This window comes from Stegodyphus dumicola, chromosome X2 (assembly GCF_044657685.1).
Source record: "Stegodyphus dumicola isolate Sdum_Otavi_A_Nest chromosome X2, ASM4465768v1".
In the NCBI taxonomy this organism is placed as follows: Eukaryota; Metazoa; Arthropoda; class Arachnida; order Araneae; family Eresidae; genus Stegodyphus; species Stegodyphus dumicola.
This window is the reverse complement of record NC_140781.1, coordinates 105,675,238-105,694,355: the sequence shown is the minus strand read 5'-3', so window position 1 is coordinate 105,694,355 and position 19,118 is coordinate 105,675,238. Positions and strand designations below refer to the sequence as shown.

The 19,118-nt window shown below is 31.5% G+C and overlaps 1 protein-coding gene across 3 annotated transcripts in view; it reads left to right on the top strand.

The window, feature by feature from the left end:
• LOC118192896 (uncharacterized) overlaps nt 1-19,118 on the top strand; it is a 63,799-nt gene that overhangs the window by 11,324 nt on the left and 33,357 nt on the right. Inside the window, exon 2 of one of the 3 annotated variants that reach the window (XM_085809950.1) lies at nt 817-919. The exons of the other annotated variants lie outside the window; for them this stretch is intronic. Coding sequence (XP_085666076.1) covers nt 892-919 — 28 coding nt within the window. The 5' untranslated portion in view covers nt 817-891. The remainder of the gene's footprint in view (nt 1-816; nt 920-19,118) is intronic. 3 annotated transcript variants of the gene reach the window in all.

Here is a 19,118-nt window from a genome sequence, read left to right as displayed (position 1 = left end):
CTTTTCCTGAGTGAAATATTTCTATAATTACATTAAAGTCACCTGGTAATATTTCAAGATAATTTCTGGTATATCGGACTAAGCTGTCTTCTCTCATGGATGAGAGTACCTAAGTAGAGAACTTAAAATTAGAAACGGTTCTTACGTTAAAATTCTGAATGAAATATTTCTTTTATGGTATACGACTTTTGTTTCCAAGATGTTCTTCCAAGTCTGGTTTTGGAGAGGTGTTTTTGTGCCCTTTTTTAAAAAAAATCTTTAAAAGTATATATGTATAGCTCTTTTAATATTAATGTATTGCGAGTTTGATTACTCTATTTTGATCTGTTATGTCACTAATTATGTGTGTGAATTAAGATAATCTAATATATAACACCTGCTTCAAAGCTAGCAGTAAAGTTTATTTTGTTTATTTGTGATTTAAAATTACCTGCTCTTTGTCTTTTGGTGCCATCTTTCTACCAGCGCTGCAAATATTTACTCTTCTCGAAGATCAATATCCCTTTTATTCTGTGTATCCGTAATAACTGTCTAATTTTTTTTTTCTTTCATTATTCATGGAGTACCCATATATTAAAAACCCCTTTCGCTTTCTGTACTTCTGTCGTATTAGGAAAATCAGCTTTTCTATTGATTGCAGTCATGCTTTTAGTAACAATGTAGCACATTGCTGGAGTTCAAAACAAAGAAGGCGACTCTTGAAGTTTTATATATTAAGAAACAATATTAGATATTTCTCTTTGTGTATAATTATTCTTTAATATCAAAGTAGTTAAAATCTAATGATTCCTTTTTTTCCCTTTTGGCCCCTTCTAGTGTAATTTGTGATCATTTTTGTGCGCTCTTGGAATGCAGAACAGGATATCGTAAAAGAAAAAGAACGGATGAATAATGCAGAGCAAAAAGACATCTGTGGCTGGTAATTCTTGTTTTATATCAACTTTATTTCCACTAGAAATACTTGAATGTTATAATTTGTCCATCCCTTTTCACATGTTGCTTTATATTGGAGCTTTACTAGTTATTTATTTTACATGAACGTGTCACAATATGTTTTAATGTTTAGGGTAGCATTTGTTCATTAATTTCGTAGGTTTTGAATTTCATATTGAAGTGTCTGAATTGGTGCTTTCTCTATATTGTATTGTAATATTCGAAGTGAGGTTGAACTGTTAATCACACTATAATTATCAGAAGTCTGAGATTTGTTAGAGTTCTGTTGCTTCGTAGTGGTTTCAAAAGTACTGCTGTGGTGCTTTTAATTTACTTTCTACAGCATTCAGTACGTGAAACCGTCAATAATAATATAATAATAATAATAATAATGGTATCACACAACTAAAAGTATATACTACTTCGTAAATTTCGATAAATTAATTACTGAAAATATTAAGCATATCAATGGCAGCGTTGGACCTAATAGTTTTAAGTTGCATTTGAACATTTGAAAGAACGCGAATTACATTGCTATTTTCACCACACAAACGAATGGAATATTTCAGAAAAGAATTCTCCCCTGTTATTGCAATATTTCAATAATTTTCACAAATTAAAAAATTTATTTAATATGTTTTAATAATAAATGAAGCGATTTTTCACTCATATAATCCCTTTGTACATTACTATCTTTCATTTCAGAACCACTGCATAACTTTTCTAAGACATAAATAGCTTCCGTTAATATATGTTCCCATACATTATATTTATTTTTTTATATTTTTGTCTTTAATAAATTAATGATAGATAGATTTAAAAAAAGATGATACTGCTTAATTTATAAGCAGCGTAAAAACTGGAAATCTGAGGTCATTATTCTGAGACATTAATAGTTTTTCAAGATGCAAATAAAGCAGAAAACAATAATCATAAATATTAATGCTCCTAAAATATATCAGCATTTCCTATCTGATTTTTGCTTTTTGATCCACCACAAACCTATTTTCATTAAATGAAGTTTTGCGCATTTCTCTGCAAAGTACGCAAAACTTGTTTCATACAACTTTATTTTAACTAATTATGAAGAAATGTTATACTTGTTTAGGAAAGTATAAAACAAGTATTTATGTGTACTACTTTTAAAATCCATGTGACAGGGTGTGAGTTCTCATCTTGAAATATACGTTGTGTCGATGAGCTTAACTACAAATTATTAAACATTTCTGGCAAAATGCCAAAAATTAAAAAGAAACACGTCCTGCGCTGTATCTGCAGGATCTATCAATCAATCAATCGAATCGACAATCGAAAATCAGTCGACTTGAATGGAGCTCACCAACATGTAAAAAGCGTTTCTATTAATATGCAAGATATGAGAAAGAAGTTTGAAGACATTATGAAAGAAGCAGAGTTTTGAATATACAATTTTTGTATATTCACAAAAATACAAATACATTTATATACAAATTTTTGTATATAAAATAAATGGGACATAGAAACTAAATTTGAAAAATAGAAGAAAATAAAGACAAGAAAATATTGATGAGTTATGTGAGGATAACAGGCTTGAAAATTCCGAAATGTCTTTTAAAGTAACAGTTTTTTATGCTGCTCTCGACATTTTAAATACTCAGTTAAAATACAGAATGACTGGAATAACAAAAATCGCAATGATGTTTTCATTTTTGGAACTTAAATTTCCGTATTTGTCATTGTTAACAAATACGGAAATTATTAATAATGTTTCAAAAATACAGAAAAAATATAAATAAGACTTTGCTAATGTACTGGAAGTACAACTTTTATTATTTATAAATACTTTCAGAACAGATATCCAAAATTTGAAATCCGTTAAGGATTTAGCTAAATTAGCAACGGTAAAATACTATGACATGACAAGCAGTTAATCGGGAGTGCAATTAACTTATATTGTATTTATCATTCATTATCTGTAACCAAAGCCACGAGAGAGAGGTCATTTTCAATAATAAAAACATATTTAAGAAACACTATGATACAAGATTGGTTGTTAAACCTATCACTATTGAGCGTTGAAGTTGACATGGCTGTGAAAATGGACGTCCAGGTATTGATAAATAATTTTGCGGAAATGAAGGTTAGGAGACGCAAATTTTAATAAAAAAGATTTTTGTCTTTATGATGAATTTCGGTCACCAGTGTTATAATTACACTTATTGAGGGGGGGATTAGAGAAGAACAGCAGTACGGGCTGAGGGAAAATTAAAAAGAAACAGGAAAAATCTTTAGCATTCATGTTTTTTTTTATAAAAATGATGTATTCAAGTAGTTTAGTGTACCAAAAGGATTTTTAAAAGGACAGCAAAAATATTACATATTTTCTACTAAAATTGTATATTCAAATAGTTTTCTTTATGAAGTTTATGATAAATATGTTTTATATTTAACAAATGTATCATTTACATCATAAAAGTTCTTATTTATTACTTGTATATTATTGCATAAATTATGTTTGTAAGTTGAGTAAATCACAGAGTACTATCTATTGATGTAATATTTTTTCTGTACGTTTATCAATTATCTTGTCTGTCAATATCAATTACCTATCACTCATACGCACGCACACAAAAAGTCTTAAATTACAGAATTAAAATCATCTGACGTCAAATACCCAGACTAAAGCAAATTTGCATTTCACCAGTTAGCAAAGGGGAAATATTTTCCTTTTTATTCTTTCTTCATATTACATAACTTTCAAATGGTTCCCTAAGAACGTGCTTTTATTTTTTAACAATTAATCCAGATGTGATAAAAACCATGAAAACATAGGCTCCAGGAATCCTTGATTTTTTTTTTTTTTTTTACTTTTCACGTTTTTTTCTTTATTTTAATTTTTATTTTTAAGCACATTAAATTTATTGGTTTAGGGACCCAGGAAATTATTTTGCATACGGGACCAAGAATTCTAGTTACACCACTGTCTATAATGTATATATGCGTAGCTAGTATATGTGTAATGAGATGAACTACCAGTGCTCACACACTTTTCCGCCAGGCCGCTGCTAAACCCTTCATTAATTAATGACATAATCACACAAAGCCACGCATTTACACACAACTCGTGAACATAACAAGCAACCGGCGCATTAGCGGGATTCGAACTTCGGACAGAACTACCAGTGCTCACGCACTTTACCGCCAGGCCGCTGCTGAAATCTTCATTAATTAATTACATAATCACACAAAGCCACGCATTTACACACAACTCGTGAACATAACAACCAACCCAATTATTCTACACTTATATAATAATTCTATAATTATTCACATTATTTAAGTGATATGATTCATTAGTGTAATTGTACTGGCTCGTATACACACGAGGAAAACCACGAAATTTCCAGTGCAGCCAGGGCAATATGAAAGACAAAAAAATGTAACAAATAACCAACAATTAAAGGTTACCAATAATAGTGTACAACAGAGATGTATACCTCTCGCTAACTGAAAACAATTGTTAAATTCATTGGAAATGAATTTTCAAAATCAACAGACATGCGGTCTTTAAATTTTGTACATCCCAACTGTCTTCTCTCTTAAGCAGCAATATGACAAAACATTTAAAAGAAGAGCATATCTTTAGAATTTCCGATAGACAGTCTTGCGCCGAACAGTGTTGCCATTGCTCGCTTAGAAATCGTCGAGTTTCTTAATCAAAAACACATAAATGCTTTACAAAATGTTAAATAGTTAATAAAACAAATTACAAATTTGAGCTTTCAGATGCCCATATTCGGGTGGTGACGTACATATTCAAAATTTCATAGCTGTAGGTACCGTTGTTTTATCACAGTATCTGCATAAATGTTATGTACGTTAAACATACGTATATTTATGCTGATTCTTTATTATTAAATATCTTTAAATATAACACACAGTGATAATATTCGGTAGAAACAGTTCAACGCAAAATGCGAAAACGAAATTAATAGCCCTTCTGGGCTAACGCGCTTTGGGATAAAAACGCAAAAATAGAACATAACAGCTTTCATTGTCAGTGCTTTAAAAAAAAAAAAAAAATCGATAGGCCTTATTTAATTTAATAAAATCGAAAAGTTGAGCAAGTTGCATATTTTTGAGAGGATAAATATGCCACGAAACCTTCAAAATCATTTTTTAGTTCATCACGCACGCATATCTGCACACAAAAATAACAATACCTATTATTCTTCTGCATCTCTGTTTAAAAATGTTTTAAAAAAACATGTGTACCGAAAAACATTTATTTGTAAAGTAAAATTTTTTTTTTTTCGAAAATATTTTAAATAAATTTAAAAAAGAAGATTTTTCGCGATCATATTTTGCCGCGGTTAAGCCCGTGCAGCTGTCTGTCTGTCTGTCAGGTACTGAAAAAAATCAGTACCTTGGTACTTACGTGGTTTGGACTTTGCCAAAGCTAAGTTTACTTTTAATCTATTTTCATCCATTACATTTTTTAATATTATTTTTCACTTGAAATTTGTTTTAATACTTTGTTTTCATAGATACATATCATTACTATTATTTTTATTTCCCCCCCCCTTTTTTTTTTTTTTTTGTAACACTACTTTCTAGTTTGAACTTTTCACTTCTCTATCTTCCTATAATGAACTAATATTGTTTAATTAAACTTATAATTACTTTTCATCTTTATTAAACTTTTTTATTTCTGATAGTTTTGACTTTTGCATAATTGCCAAGTTTCTGAAATTTCTAACAATAAATTTCATTAAACTATTTCTGTCACTGTACTGACTTTTTTGAATATGGCTTCTTTGCATGAAAAACTGAAATATTTCTGTTTAATTACTGACATGCATTTAATTAATACAGAGGCAGCTGCACTCGAGTTTGCCACCGATGGTGGACTTCTTCCCAGAGAGGATGAGGCACCACCTTGCCCCAAGTGCCAGGCACCGATGAGAAGCAACAAGAGAAAGGAATCAAAGCTGGGATGTGCGTTGGGTCTGCAGCCTGAGAAATCGCAACAACTGCTCTGGCATGATTAACCCCATTGAAAACACATTTTTCGAAGGTACAAAAATCCCAATAAGGGAAGCTTTAGTCATAACTGTGTACTTTGTTCTAGATCACAGTTTCAGCTACATAAATCAGCAGCTAAAGCTATGGAGGGAAAAGCAAAAATTACCAGTAATTGCAAATGAGACTATTGTTGACTTTTTATCATATTCTCGTGAGGTATGCGAAATTTTTGCCTCTCATCATAGCAGAATGTTAGGTGGTAAAGGAAAATCTATATTAATTGATGAAACATTTTTGACCCGCCGCAAGTACAACCGCGGCAGGGTAACCAAAAATATGACCATCGTAGTTTTAGGCATCTACTGTCGAGAAGACAAAGAAGGATTATTTTTCAAGGTTAAAGGAAAAAGCAAAAGCCATTTGTGGCCTTGCATTAAACGTCATGTTCACCCAGAAACCACCTTCATATACACTGACTCTGCTCCACAATATAAAAGGATAGAAAATTTATTTCCGGCAGCAACACATAAAACTACCAATCACAAGAAAGGTAAATATGTGTCTTTTTTTTAATGAGTGACATTTTTTTTTTCATCCTTAACATTCATTAATCCTTTATTTACAGGCGTATTCGTAGATCCCGATGATAAACAGAACACTATAAATGATCTTGAGGGTGAAAACAAACTTTTTAAGAGGTCTATAAAGAGCAAGAGAACAGATGATATTTGCACGCAGTACATGGCTGTACATTATTACAAGCGGTTCCGCTTGAAGCCCTTTACTTATGATGGAGAAAGACTTGCTCAGTTTCTACAGGACATTAAAGCTGTGTATCCAGGCCATGGAAAAGTCGGCCTTGAACTTAAAATGTTGGACGAACCAACATCAGAAAGCGAAGAAATTGAGGACCTGATGCCTCCAAAGAAATCTGCCCGACAAGATGATGATATACCATTCATTCAGGAAGATGATGATAAATGGGGTAAAACCAACAAATATAACTTTATTTTTGACATAATTTATTTATTTACATATATATACATACAAAAATTGCATTTAAATATTAAATTGCATACCATTATAATCTATGTGCTTATTTTTCAGAGTAAGGGAACACAGACCAAGTTTTAAAACTGGAATAAATGATAAGAAAAGCATACAAGTAAATTGTTTACTATAATTTGTGTAAATGTTCAGATGGTCCACAAATTTTGATTTAATACCTTTTTGTTTTTCACTACATGAAATTGTTATTTTTTATTTCCTTTTAGAATTCAACCAAAAAACAGAGCCCAGAAAACAAAAGGATGGAAATGTTGCGAAAATGTAGCATATCTTTTACATAAAGAGGTAAATGTGTATTTCAGTTATTCTCAACTTTTATTTTGACATGAGAGCTATTCTTTATATATTTTGTTATTCCTTCATTAAAATAAACTTTCTTTCACAGCTGCAGATCCAAAATGTCATGAAATACTATGACAGAGGTAAGACAAAATTTTAACCATTCACAGCTTATGTTTCAAATTAGTGCTTCACTTTATTTTAATACTACTCCTTCAGTAAAAGCAACTGTAAAATTTATTTAGTTATTATTAGTTTAAGTTTACCTACTTATTTTTCAGTAAAAAAAACTTTATTGCAAATTAGGTAATCCAAAAAAAATAAATAAAAGAAAGAAGAAAACTAATTTTGGCAGATAAATTGACAAACATAGAGGTGAGTTGATTAATTTAAAGGTTTCCAGCCTACTTCTTACCAGAAAACATTTTATTGTTAAGGATAATTTATCACTCCTTTCAGGTAAAGAATATTGCAGAAATGATAAATGAATCTTCAATCAGAAAATATACAGGTGAATTCATTACTTTTAATGTTTCCAGCCTGTTTATTTTAATTATGTATTTTCATACTACGTTTATTATTTTAATTTTACCGTTTATTTATTATTTTAAATATAAGGATTCAATCTTACATTATTAATTTCTTAAACTTGCCACCCTTTTGTGGTAATTGTGTATTTTTGTACTATGTTCAATTATTATTTTCTAGTTAAAAAGAGTATGTAGTTAACAAAAGATTAAAACTAAACAACAGAAAGAACACTTTTAGAAAAATATTAAAACATTTAATAAAAGTGTTTATATATACGCTAACTTATGTTTTCATTATCGTAACCTTGTTTAGTTATCTTGTATTATGAATATGCATAATATGGATATTTTGTTTAGGGACTTCAAAAATAACATTTTGCTGCCACTTAGACGAGGGAAGAAGCAGATGGAGAAATCAACTCGGATGACAAACCCAGTGCCTGGGGGTATAGCCAGGTTTTTCTTTCAAGAAACACATCCGAGTTGAAACGACTGATGTGGGCCACACCTGAAAGCGAAGGAACTGAGCAACTGCTGCCACCGCAGGAAATCTCGACGATCATGAAATTTAAAATCTTGTTTACTTATCTTGTATTTTGAATATGCATAAAATGGATATTTTGTTTAGGGACTTCAAAAACAACATTTTGCTGCCACTTAGACGAGGGAAGAAGCAGATGGAGAAATCAATTCGGATGACAAACCCAGTACCTGGGGGTATAGCCAGGTTTTTCTTTCAAGAAACACATCCGAGTTGAAACGACTGATACGGGCCACACCTGAAAGCGAAGGAACTGAGCAACTGCTGCCACCACAGGAAATCTCGACGATCATGAAATTTAAAATCTTGTTTATTTATCTCGTATTCTGAACATATATAACATGGATATTTTCTCTACAAAAACTCCAAATAGTGAACTGCCAAGTAATACTGCTGAAAAATGCAAAATATGGTGCTGAATGGTAAGTAATATAAAATATATGTGTGCACATTAAAATTAGAGGATTATGGCTCCTAGCGAAACCTCGTAAAAAAAAACGCATCAGGATTCCTATCTCCTAGTCTTACACATACTAGCTTAAAAATTGGGATTATTTGTAACTATTTTGTTTCACTGATATCATTAATCACATTTCTTACTGTTTCTAATTTTTTTATCAAATTTAGATTTAATTAAAAATCACTTTAACCTGCATGTAACGTCAAGTAATGTGAAAATAGATAGTGCCTATTTTTTAAACAAAATTATATGATAATACCCGCATAAATATTTTTTATAAATAACTGATTTAAATATAATTATAAAAACTCTAATTTACAAAATTTGGTAATGCTTCAATTAAAATGAATAGTCAAAAAGCAGAAGAAAAGATTTTTCTATTTTTAAGTACGTGTAAGTCTTAAGGTGATGTGGAAATGGAATCATTTCTAATTTCAAAATGCTTGTAAAAATTGTTCTTTTTCAGATCTGATGAACAGGCCTCGATCTATAAGAGTGGAATTCAGTGAAACGAAGCATTGGATTTTAACAAGGAATGAATCTATAACAGTTTTTCTTGTGAAAAAATGAAATTTTATAAGTTATCGGCAGAGTCATAGTTACTGTTTTCAGCGCCCAGGGACAACTGAAGATTTTGTGCCCCTCCCGACTACTGGCCAAAAATGGAAAACATTCAACTCTAAAAATTCGTAACATCATTTTGGCTTCCCTTGGATGATGTGCCCACGGACATATGCTCCCTTTCCAGCCCTGGTTATCATATACACAGTTACTTGTGAACTTGTTGACTGTGAGAAACTGGATACATATTTTCTTGCAAAACTGTGAGAAACAAGATAAAAATTTTCTAGTGAAAAAATGAAACTGTGAGAACCTGGATAAAAATATTCTTGTGAAAAGGTGAAACTGTGATAACCTGGATAAAAATTTTCTTGTGAAAAAGTGAAATTTTTATATAAATATAAATAACATAATTTAAGAAGACAAAGATTGTACAAGCAATATCATCTAGGGGTAAGTACCTTCATTTTGCAATATATGTTTACATTGATAAATTAAAAAATATGAAATTCTAGCATATTGAAACATAAGTTAAGAAATATTTGTTTAAATTTATTAATTAAAAAAGGTGAAATTCTTACATATTGAAACAAAAGTTAAGAAATATATGTTTAAATTGATTAATTAAAAGAGTTGAAATTCTTGCATATTGAAAAAAAAGTTAAGAAATGTATGTTTAAATTGATTAATTAAAAAAAAGTTGAAATTCTAACACAGGGAAAAATAGAAAATATATGTTCAAATTGATTAATTAATAAAAAAAAAATGAGTGCTATATACTGAAAAATAAGTTTCTTAAAAAGAACTTAGCATATATTACAAATAGCTTAATAAATGTTCTAATTTTTCATTTCTCATCCATATATATCATGTTTAACTATCATACACTTACCTGCATAACATAATTAATTTAAATATAAATTCATTATTAATTTAAATGCCAAATAATATAATGCCGAAATTACATGCAAGTCAAATTTTTAGGTTGGAAGCTTTCTTTTAAATCAATTGTTTACAGTTTGAGCATAAGTACTTCTTCGCCCTATAGCGTTTCATGCAAAACATTTCACTCGTTAAAGTACACGTTAATTAAAATTTCTTGTTCTATTACTTTAGACTGAATTACAATTCGTAAGTTATCATATCATGCTTAGTAATATAACATTAACTATGTTGTACAACATTGAAGAAACAGGGAATGTCAGGCGTCATCATGTCAACATGAACAAGGGTAAGTTCAATTTTTCCTTTTGGTTGTTCAGAATTGTTTTCCCTGTCCACTTCCCTCGGATAGGGAAAACAATATTTGGCCGCCATCTTGGTTTTCGAAATGCGCTTTTTCGCGCATTTCTGAAATCCAAGATGGCGGCCAAAAACTCGCCAAATTCAGCCAAGAGCCGGGTATCCGAAATGAGCCGAAATCAGCTTTAATAATGCATCTAGTTGAACATGCTTAGCCAGAAACATTAACATATTAACTTCAGCCGAGCTAGAGTGTGTAATATTAATACCAAAAGCCTAACATTCTATGTACACTTATTGTAAGCAATTCTAGTATTATTCTGTTATTTGTAGCGAAATTAAAAATTGCAGCAAGAAGCAGTAGCTTTTGCTGTGATGGTTGTTTTGTTATTCAGCCCAGTTAATGTTCTCTTGCCTGTTGGGTGTGATGTGGCTATTCTCATTCATGATTGTAAGGTAAAATTAAAATTTATAATCCATTATTTGCTTAAATGAATAGGTTTTCAATTGTAATTATTTATGTTAATTCATTTTTTTAAAGCAAACTGGTAAATGCGATCTGGCGATCTTTTTTCCCTGAATTTCTGCATGTATAGGTTAGTAAAAACTATATTTGTAATTATTTAATTTCGGTACAAAATGTGTATTAAATGTATATAATTTGTGTGTATTATTAAATTTCAAAATGTAGTTGCAGATTAAATAATTACATGGTTCTGCTCGATTCAGGGTAAGAAATGAATATGGTGTACTTCAAAGGTATTCTTTCAATGCTGTGCACATAACTCTGTTTTCTTATTCAAACGTAATTGTATGGTGTGGCAGTGATATTGATGTGCCTTTTGTTGTTGTTGTCGTTGCTGCTGCTTATGTACTTATTTACACAAATTTCTTATTACATTCTGTGAACAAATTTATAATTTTGTTGTTGTTATTGGATGAGCATTGGTGCTAAATATATCGCCGGTTACAAATTTGAATTAATTCTGTAAACATGCAAAAATATCTAAAACAGGACTTCAAGAAAAACAATGAAAAATCACCGACTGCTTGGTGCGTTTTTAAGAATTACACATCCTCGGTATCCATGTACACATCGACCAATTTTTTACTTGAAGAAACATCTTAGAATCGCACAACTGCAGAGTCGTAGGCGAGAAGTTGAGTATGCAGCTGAAATCATAGAATGAATGTCAGTTTGTGTTTGCTTCACTGTGTTTCAACAGTTCTTGTGTTAAGTTGGCATTAAGGTAAAAAATTACAAGAAGAAAGGTTCAATGTAACCTTTGTATGTATTTATGGGATTTTGTCTTTGTAAGGAAGACAATGATTACCACATCAACAAATACATTTTAAACTATAGGAAAGCTCGTTCTAATTAATTTCTTGAAAAAAGTGGAAAATGAGGGAAATATTTTTAATAAATTTCAGCACTGTAAAGTGGGGCAGGAATATAGTAATCCATCATTGGCAGGTCTTCGATAAAGCAACATGCATCATAATAATCATCTTTATGACTAAAGGTAAGAATCAGCCACAGTGCAAAAAAAAAAAAAAAAAAAAAAAAAAATCCCTATTCTGATTTGACATTCAAAGTTAAAATATGCATCAGATGATTGTATAGTTCATTAATGCCATATATTTTGTTAATTTCACAAAACTGGATCAAATTATTTCGTAACAGTAGTATATAAATTTCATAAAGTTGCCAGCTGGAATGTCCTCTGGAGCAGGATTTTTAATTTTCTTTTCTGTTTCAAGGGCAAACTTGCTAGCAAATTCCAATCTGTGTAATTATGTCACATATTAACCCATTAAATGCTGTGGTGCTCATTTGGTTATCATAAACAGTCAAAAGTCTTTAATTTGGACTCTTCGGCGATTTCGGATTATCGGTTTTTTTGTATTATAGCTCATCAGTTTAAATCTTTTACGATGGCATGCAGAAATTATAAAATTAAAAATATGAAATAAAGAGCAGTTATGATCTAAAGGGTATCAAAATTTACAAAAAAAAGTTTAATATTTATTTGTTTACTTTAATAAACTTTTCTTTCAACGTGCGCATGTGTAAAGCATACATTAGGCATAGTTGAAATTAGAAAATTGCAACCAGAAAACTATTTCATGTGTATTCGTGATATTTATAATGATGAATTTGATTTAAATCATATCAAAGACAGAGTACATCGAGATGAAATACTGCATTTAGTGAGGAATTATAAGCCGAATAAAATAAAAACATCTGCCCTGAAGATGAGGATAGTGCTGACAGATCAAATTCCAGTTCATTGTGCGCTGCAACGTACCCCCTCCTCTCCCGCAGAGCAGCGCGAAATTGATAAACAGATTTCGGAATGGTTAGAGAAACAAATCACCTCTCTGTCACTTTCTTCATGCCTTTAACCATTTTTTGCAGCAATTCCACTTTTTGTTTCATGGACATCAAAACATGATTTCGCTTGTAAATCCTTTGATATCTCCAGAATCGGAAACTCTTTTTGACATAATCGAAAGTTCAAGCTTCCTTTTTATAAAATTGCTCTAACAGTCTGCAAAAAATAATAAGCCGGATCCAATTAGAAGAATAAGGAACAACACGATCTGCAACATTAACTGAAATAGATAATTTTAGCTTAGCTTATACTGTCCATTATACATTAAACGCATATGTGCATGCGTTTAAACATGTGCAGAAAGTTTGTAGCTTTGAGGTCCGGATTATAGATCATTCCAGATTAAAGACTTTTGACTGTACTTTAAGCCACCTAGTAACACCATCTAGCTATCTCGGAGGGAAAAAAAGGCAACATTCAACTCATCCACTGAATGTCATTTGTAGAAAACCTAAAGTGATCACTACCTATACGCTCTTATGCTGAGCTCATGTTCATTTCCACATTCCACTCTCCTCTTATCACAAAAGTGAAACATGTGTTTTGAAAACGGATTAGACATAGTGGATTGAGGCTAATTTTGGTCATTGTTTTTTACTATATTATTAGTGAGTGTTGATTAAAGCGGTTGTTTACTTCTATCAACAGTCCCTGCTAGACGGGACTTTCCTGAGAAACAAGTTTTTGGTAGCACTGGTTTAAATGGGAGGATTCTTAGAAAAAAAAAGAATCCCACCTAGCTACAGAAACAATGTAGCGGCTATGTGATATTTCTTCAAACCTTGCCAAAAATGTTTCAGCTGAAACTCTGTCCAGGGTAGAAATGAACCAATCAGATGAAAGTTCTGCTTCTGAAGGATCACGTGGTCCCAATCTGAGCGATAATCGATTATTGTTTGGCGTTGTCTTTGTAGTAAGTGAAAATGGTAACCTAGCTACACGGGTTTCCTGGAAATGTGCGGGTTCTGAGAATTGCCCCTTTCGTCATCCAGTTCGGCATAGCCGAAAGATAATGTAATTTTAAAAATTAGATAATGCTTTTTTTTTTTTTTTTTTTGTCAGTGTAATTTGTATAGATGATGGACACAAATTCATAAAGCCGCATTTGGAGATTACAGTTGATACTGAGTAGAATTTCAACAAGCATTTTATGATTGCATTGTACAAGAAAAGGCTTGAGAAAAGCTTTGAAAGAATTTAAAGATAATATGGGATTCCCAGAACCTCTGTAACTCTGCCTTTGAAGATGATGGCAATGATTTTATAAACGTGGAGCTTCCTCCACAGCAGGTTGATGGAGTTTTCTGATGGTGGACTAGAGGCAGAATGAGGCATTGCTAGGAGTGACAAGTGTTATTTAAGATTCTGTGCTTAGCAATGAATCATTACGGGCATTTCAATAGAGATTAAAAATTGTCTTCAGTTAGTCATTTATCTTCAGTAACATACGAGAGGATGCTGAGCAGGCACTGGAAGCTGTAGACACACTAATGTTTGTGAAAAATGCAACACCATGAAGGAATTGTCGGAAATGAATGAAATTTATTCCGCATATTACCGATAGTGATACAAGTAAACGATCACATTTACAAACAAACAAACAAAAAAAAAAAAAAAAAAACGAAAGTTGGAAAATCAGTACTTTGGGTTTCTGTCATGCTGAGCGAGAGCCTGTACACATCGTGGCATTGAATCGTATAGGTTCTGAATGTAATCCTGGGGAATGGCTTTGACTTGATGTGAAAGTTCAGTTTCAGTGTGTGGCCCACTAGCTGTACGTGCGAGTCGCTGACCGATGAAATCCTAGGCATGCTGATTGAGCAACATATCTGGGGAAGATGCAAAACCTGTTGTACCTTAAAGAAGGCTTGTGCACAGACATTTTTTTTTCCCCTAAAATATTGTGCCTGGAATGCATCAAATAATGCATACTCTGTCATTATTATACTCCAGATTATAGCAAGATTTGTTGGAGAAAGCAACTTGTTGCCACAGAGCACGCCACGCACTGAGTTGCAGTACTCACTGAAGTCGGAGGCATTTGTTACTCAGCGACAGGGCAATCCTGCATAGAGGAACCCTTGCATGTAGTTCATGTTGCAGCAGACAGCGACGAACACTTGTAACGGTGCTCCAATATTGTACAAACATACGAGAGGATGCTCTACAATCCATCACAGCCATGCAGATGAGGTGTTTGTCGTCCTGTGCTGTTGTGTGACCCATTGCCAGGATTTCACCTTGTTTGGTTCTCGCTGTCCATTTCTTCCAAACATGCATCAGTGTTGTGGCATTGTGCTGCGTGCGGGCTGTGATTGTTCGATATGAAACTCCACCCTCTTGCATACAGACGATGTGGCCTCGTTCAAACTTGTTGGTATGGCATCCTCTGCTGTTGACGAGGCATACTGAGCACAAATTAAATGTTCACTGCAGACGGAGGATGATAAACAGATTTCAGCACAACTTTACAGTCCTTTACAACTGCCAGTTCTCATTTCATGCATGCATAATCCCTTTGTAATTCTAATCATTTGTATGTCTTAACTCACTTTACATTTCATGTAAGTTTGGTTCAAAGTGCATAATTCCTTCATGGTTGTGATTTTCACAAACATTAGTGTATATTAGGTAGTCCTAACTAAAAAAGCATCTTGAAATAAAAGTATGCAGTTGTCCAGATCAAATGTTTATTTTACAGAAAAATATAAACAGCTTATGCATACGTGCATTGTTTTTATAGGATTCTGATCATACCTGAATAATAATTTTTCACTAAGTTGTATTTTACAATATGTAATTCTTTCAAATAAGTAACAGTTACTTATCCATTATTTTAACTAAAAGAATTTTGTATATATTTTTGTTCTTATCAACTAATGAAAGGGATGTATATGTATTAATTTTATAAAATTCATGTGAATGTATGCAAATAAATTGTTTATAAATGTCACATAAGTTTATACCTCCTTAAACCATTTTCATGTGAAACAGAAGCCTTATTCATAACAATATAATAAAACATACCAAGGTATAATTTTATTAAGACCCTGAGTTACATCAGTATGAACTTATGATGGAACTATTGGAACAATACTCATCATGAGTTGCGGATTACTTATAATTTGTCAGTAGGCATGTATGAAAATGGGTTTTGTAATTAATATTGAATGTATAACTTTTTCTTTTCATATAAATACAGAAGGATTTCATGTCTGCAGATAATGTATTACAAGAGGCTGTTGTGTGCCAGTGGACAAGCTGGTGAGAAGCTGAACACTAATAGCTTGAATCCTGGTGAATGGACTGCCTGCATAAACGTCGTCATGATTTTTCCACATGATGAATGCAAGCCAGTTTGCCTTAAAGCATCCCTTCTTGGAAAATATCTTCTAATGTTTCACTACAAAAATCAGCCAAAAACTGTTTCTCATGATTTGAAAAATACGTATAAAGGAAGTCAAATTTAATTGATAAATTGTGCATGCTGAGATTGTATACTATATCATATACATTTTTTTAATATATTTTCTGTATCTCTAATGTTGAGAATTTTGATGTTTTAATTTAACCCTGAATAAAATGTTAAGTACTATAAGCAAAGTAAGCAGTTTTGTATTTGATGTCAGAACAATATTTTTTGTATTTTTTTATTTTGTACTTGTATATTTTTGCTTATGATTGGAATTTTAGTACAAATTATTTTGATTATTATGATGTGGCCTGATCTCATTTAAAATGCATTTTGTATTTTTTTTCTTCTGTTATTTGCATTATAATAGATTGGCCATAACAACTATGGATGCCAAATCAACATGTATGGGAATAACAGTATTAAATTTTGAGAAAACCTTTAGGTGTCATTTATTATAAAGGTTGAGATGATTGTTTTTATAAATTCATTCATTCTTATCTATTTAAGAATTATCATTTAACATAAAAATATGAAAAAGAATAATATATTATAATACTAAATAAAATATACTTTTATATATATATATATCCAAGCTCACTATATGCGCACTCAAAGAGATACATTTCTTTTTTGTGATGTATGTGATGATAATTTACTGTTAAGTATCTTAAGTTGTTCATAAATAGTGCTCATTTTTCATAATGCACCAAACAAACCTCACATAATTAATTTAATAAAATATTATTGCAGAGACATATTTTTGAAATTGACATTAGTCCTCTATCCATCCGTCCCATAGGGATAACTATGGGGCAGATTCCTACTGTCATCTACAGTATGCCCAAGCCCTTCGCCAATGACAGTTGCTTCTCAATACCCGTATTTTACAATTAAATTCATGAACCTGATCTGGCTGAGTTTCATATCAGGGGAATTAAAAAAGCAAAATACATTCATTACCTAAAACCATTTTTCTCCAACTAGGTGGATGATTATGTGATTGGTGTGCATGGATGGTAATGTGAAAGGATATGATTAGATTTCTTCTAGGTCATAACAGTTTTTAATAATGAAAAGCTCTTGTTCTTTTTTCTTTAAATTCTTGTTTTTTTTTTTTTTTTTTTTTTTTTATTTATTTATTTATTTATTTATTTCAATGCACACTTTTTTAAAAGCAAACTGAATTAGCTGGATGATCACTGCAAGTTTCTTGACATATTTAAAAGTAAAATAGTGTATCTACATTCATTTTGAATAAATTGTTATTACTATAGTCTGCAATCATTGAGTTCATTTTAAGATTATTTGTCCTTTTTTTTTTTTTTTTTTTTTTTGGTTTGTGGAATAGGCGGCTGTATTTTTTAGATTTTCTGTTTATTTAGCCAGTTTTCTATATAATGGCTAACATAAAATATAATTTATGTGAGCCATTATATAGAAATTTATGTGCCCTGTTTTAAAAATTATGTATATCTTAATTTAAGTTTGTCTCATGTCAGATGAACAATGCTGCTAGTCTGGTTGAGAAATTAAGAAAGTCTGACCATTCCATGAAAAATCTTTTAGAACAGCTCACTGATTAAAATACATATACACACCAATTAACTGTGCTCATCAAAAGTGCTGTATTATATAATGCTTCTTCTGATGAGCAAAATTCAAAGCATTATTTCTCTTGTTTCCTGTGTATGAAGTTTGTAGCAAAATGGAATTATTATTTTTTTAAATTTCATTCAATGATATCACTATTTTGATATGTCTGATAATGATCTACTGCATAAGTAATATCTATATGCAAACATAAACCAAAATCTTGCTTTAGAAGAATACCCACCGGTGTCGGTTCTCGAATAGATAAGACACAGAATACTGGTGATACAATTTAGGTTTGAATTCTATCAAGTGGGTTAGCTACATCTCAGTTTTTACAGTTTTCCCTATGTTTAATACGAATACAAGTCAGTTTCATTCAAAAAGTGCTCAAAGAAGGGCATCTCTTCTTTTAAGCAGATAGCCCTCAGGACCTTTGCCATAAAAATTCAACAGCTGAGCATGTACTAAAAGATAACATAGTATACAAATGTCCATTTTATAACTTTCAAATGAAGTGGTCGATTTAAATTTAACATCTGGTGCTATAGCAATATATGTGAATTGGGTAAACAGCCAGTTGATATGGTCTAAGGAACAGGGTTTTTAATTTTATTTTATTTTCGTATAGCAAACTAGCTTGCCTATGCATATATGCAAGTCTAATTTATTTTTTACAAAAGATTCATATTAAAATACATACACATATGACAAAGAAATGTATGCACATAAGCTATAACTAATAAATCAGTTGAGCAATATGTGAACATAGATGCTAATGGTTCAAGTGTCGTGTAGCAGGGTATGACTGCAAACCCTATAGTGGTGCTGCAAACAAAAATTAGTGTCTGATTCAAAGCAGGCATAAAAACTAGTATACAGTTTGTCCCCATATGACACAAAACAAAAAGTATGTAATCAGAAAAAATATCATGTAGACATTGATTTACCCAACTTATAAGCTTTGGTAAAGGCCTTATCATTTGCCTTAAATCTATAGAATGATCAGCACTCTTCTGCTTTGGAAACAGCTCCAGAAAGACATGTTAACCTAATCCACACTACAGTAGAACATGTGCCTCTAAACCATTACCATCGA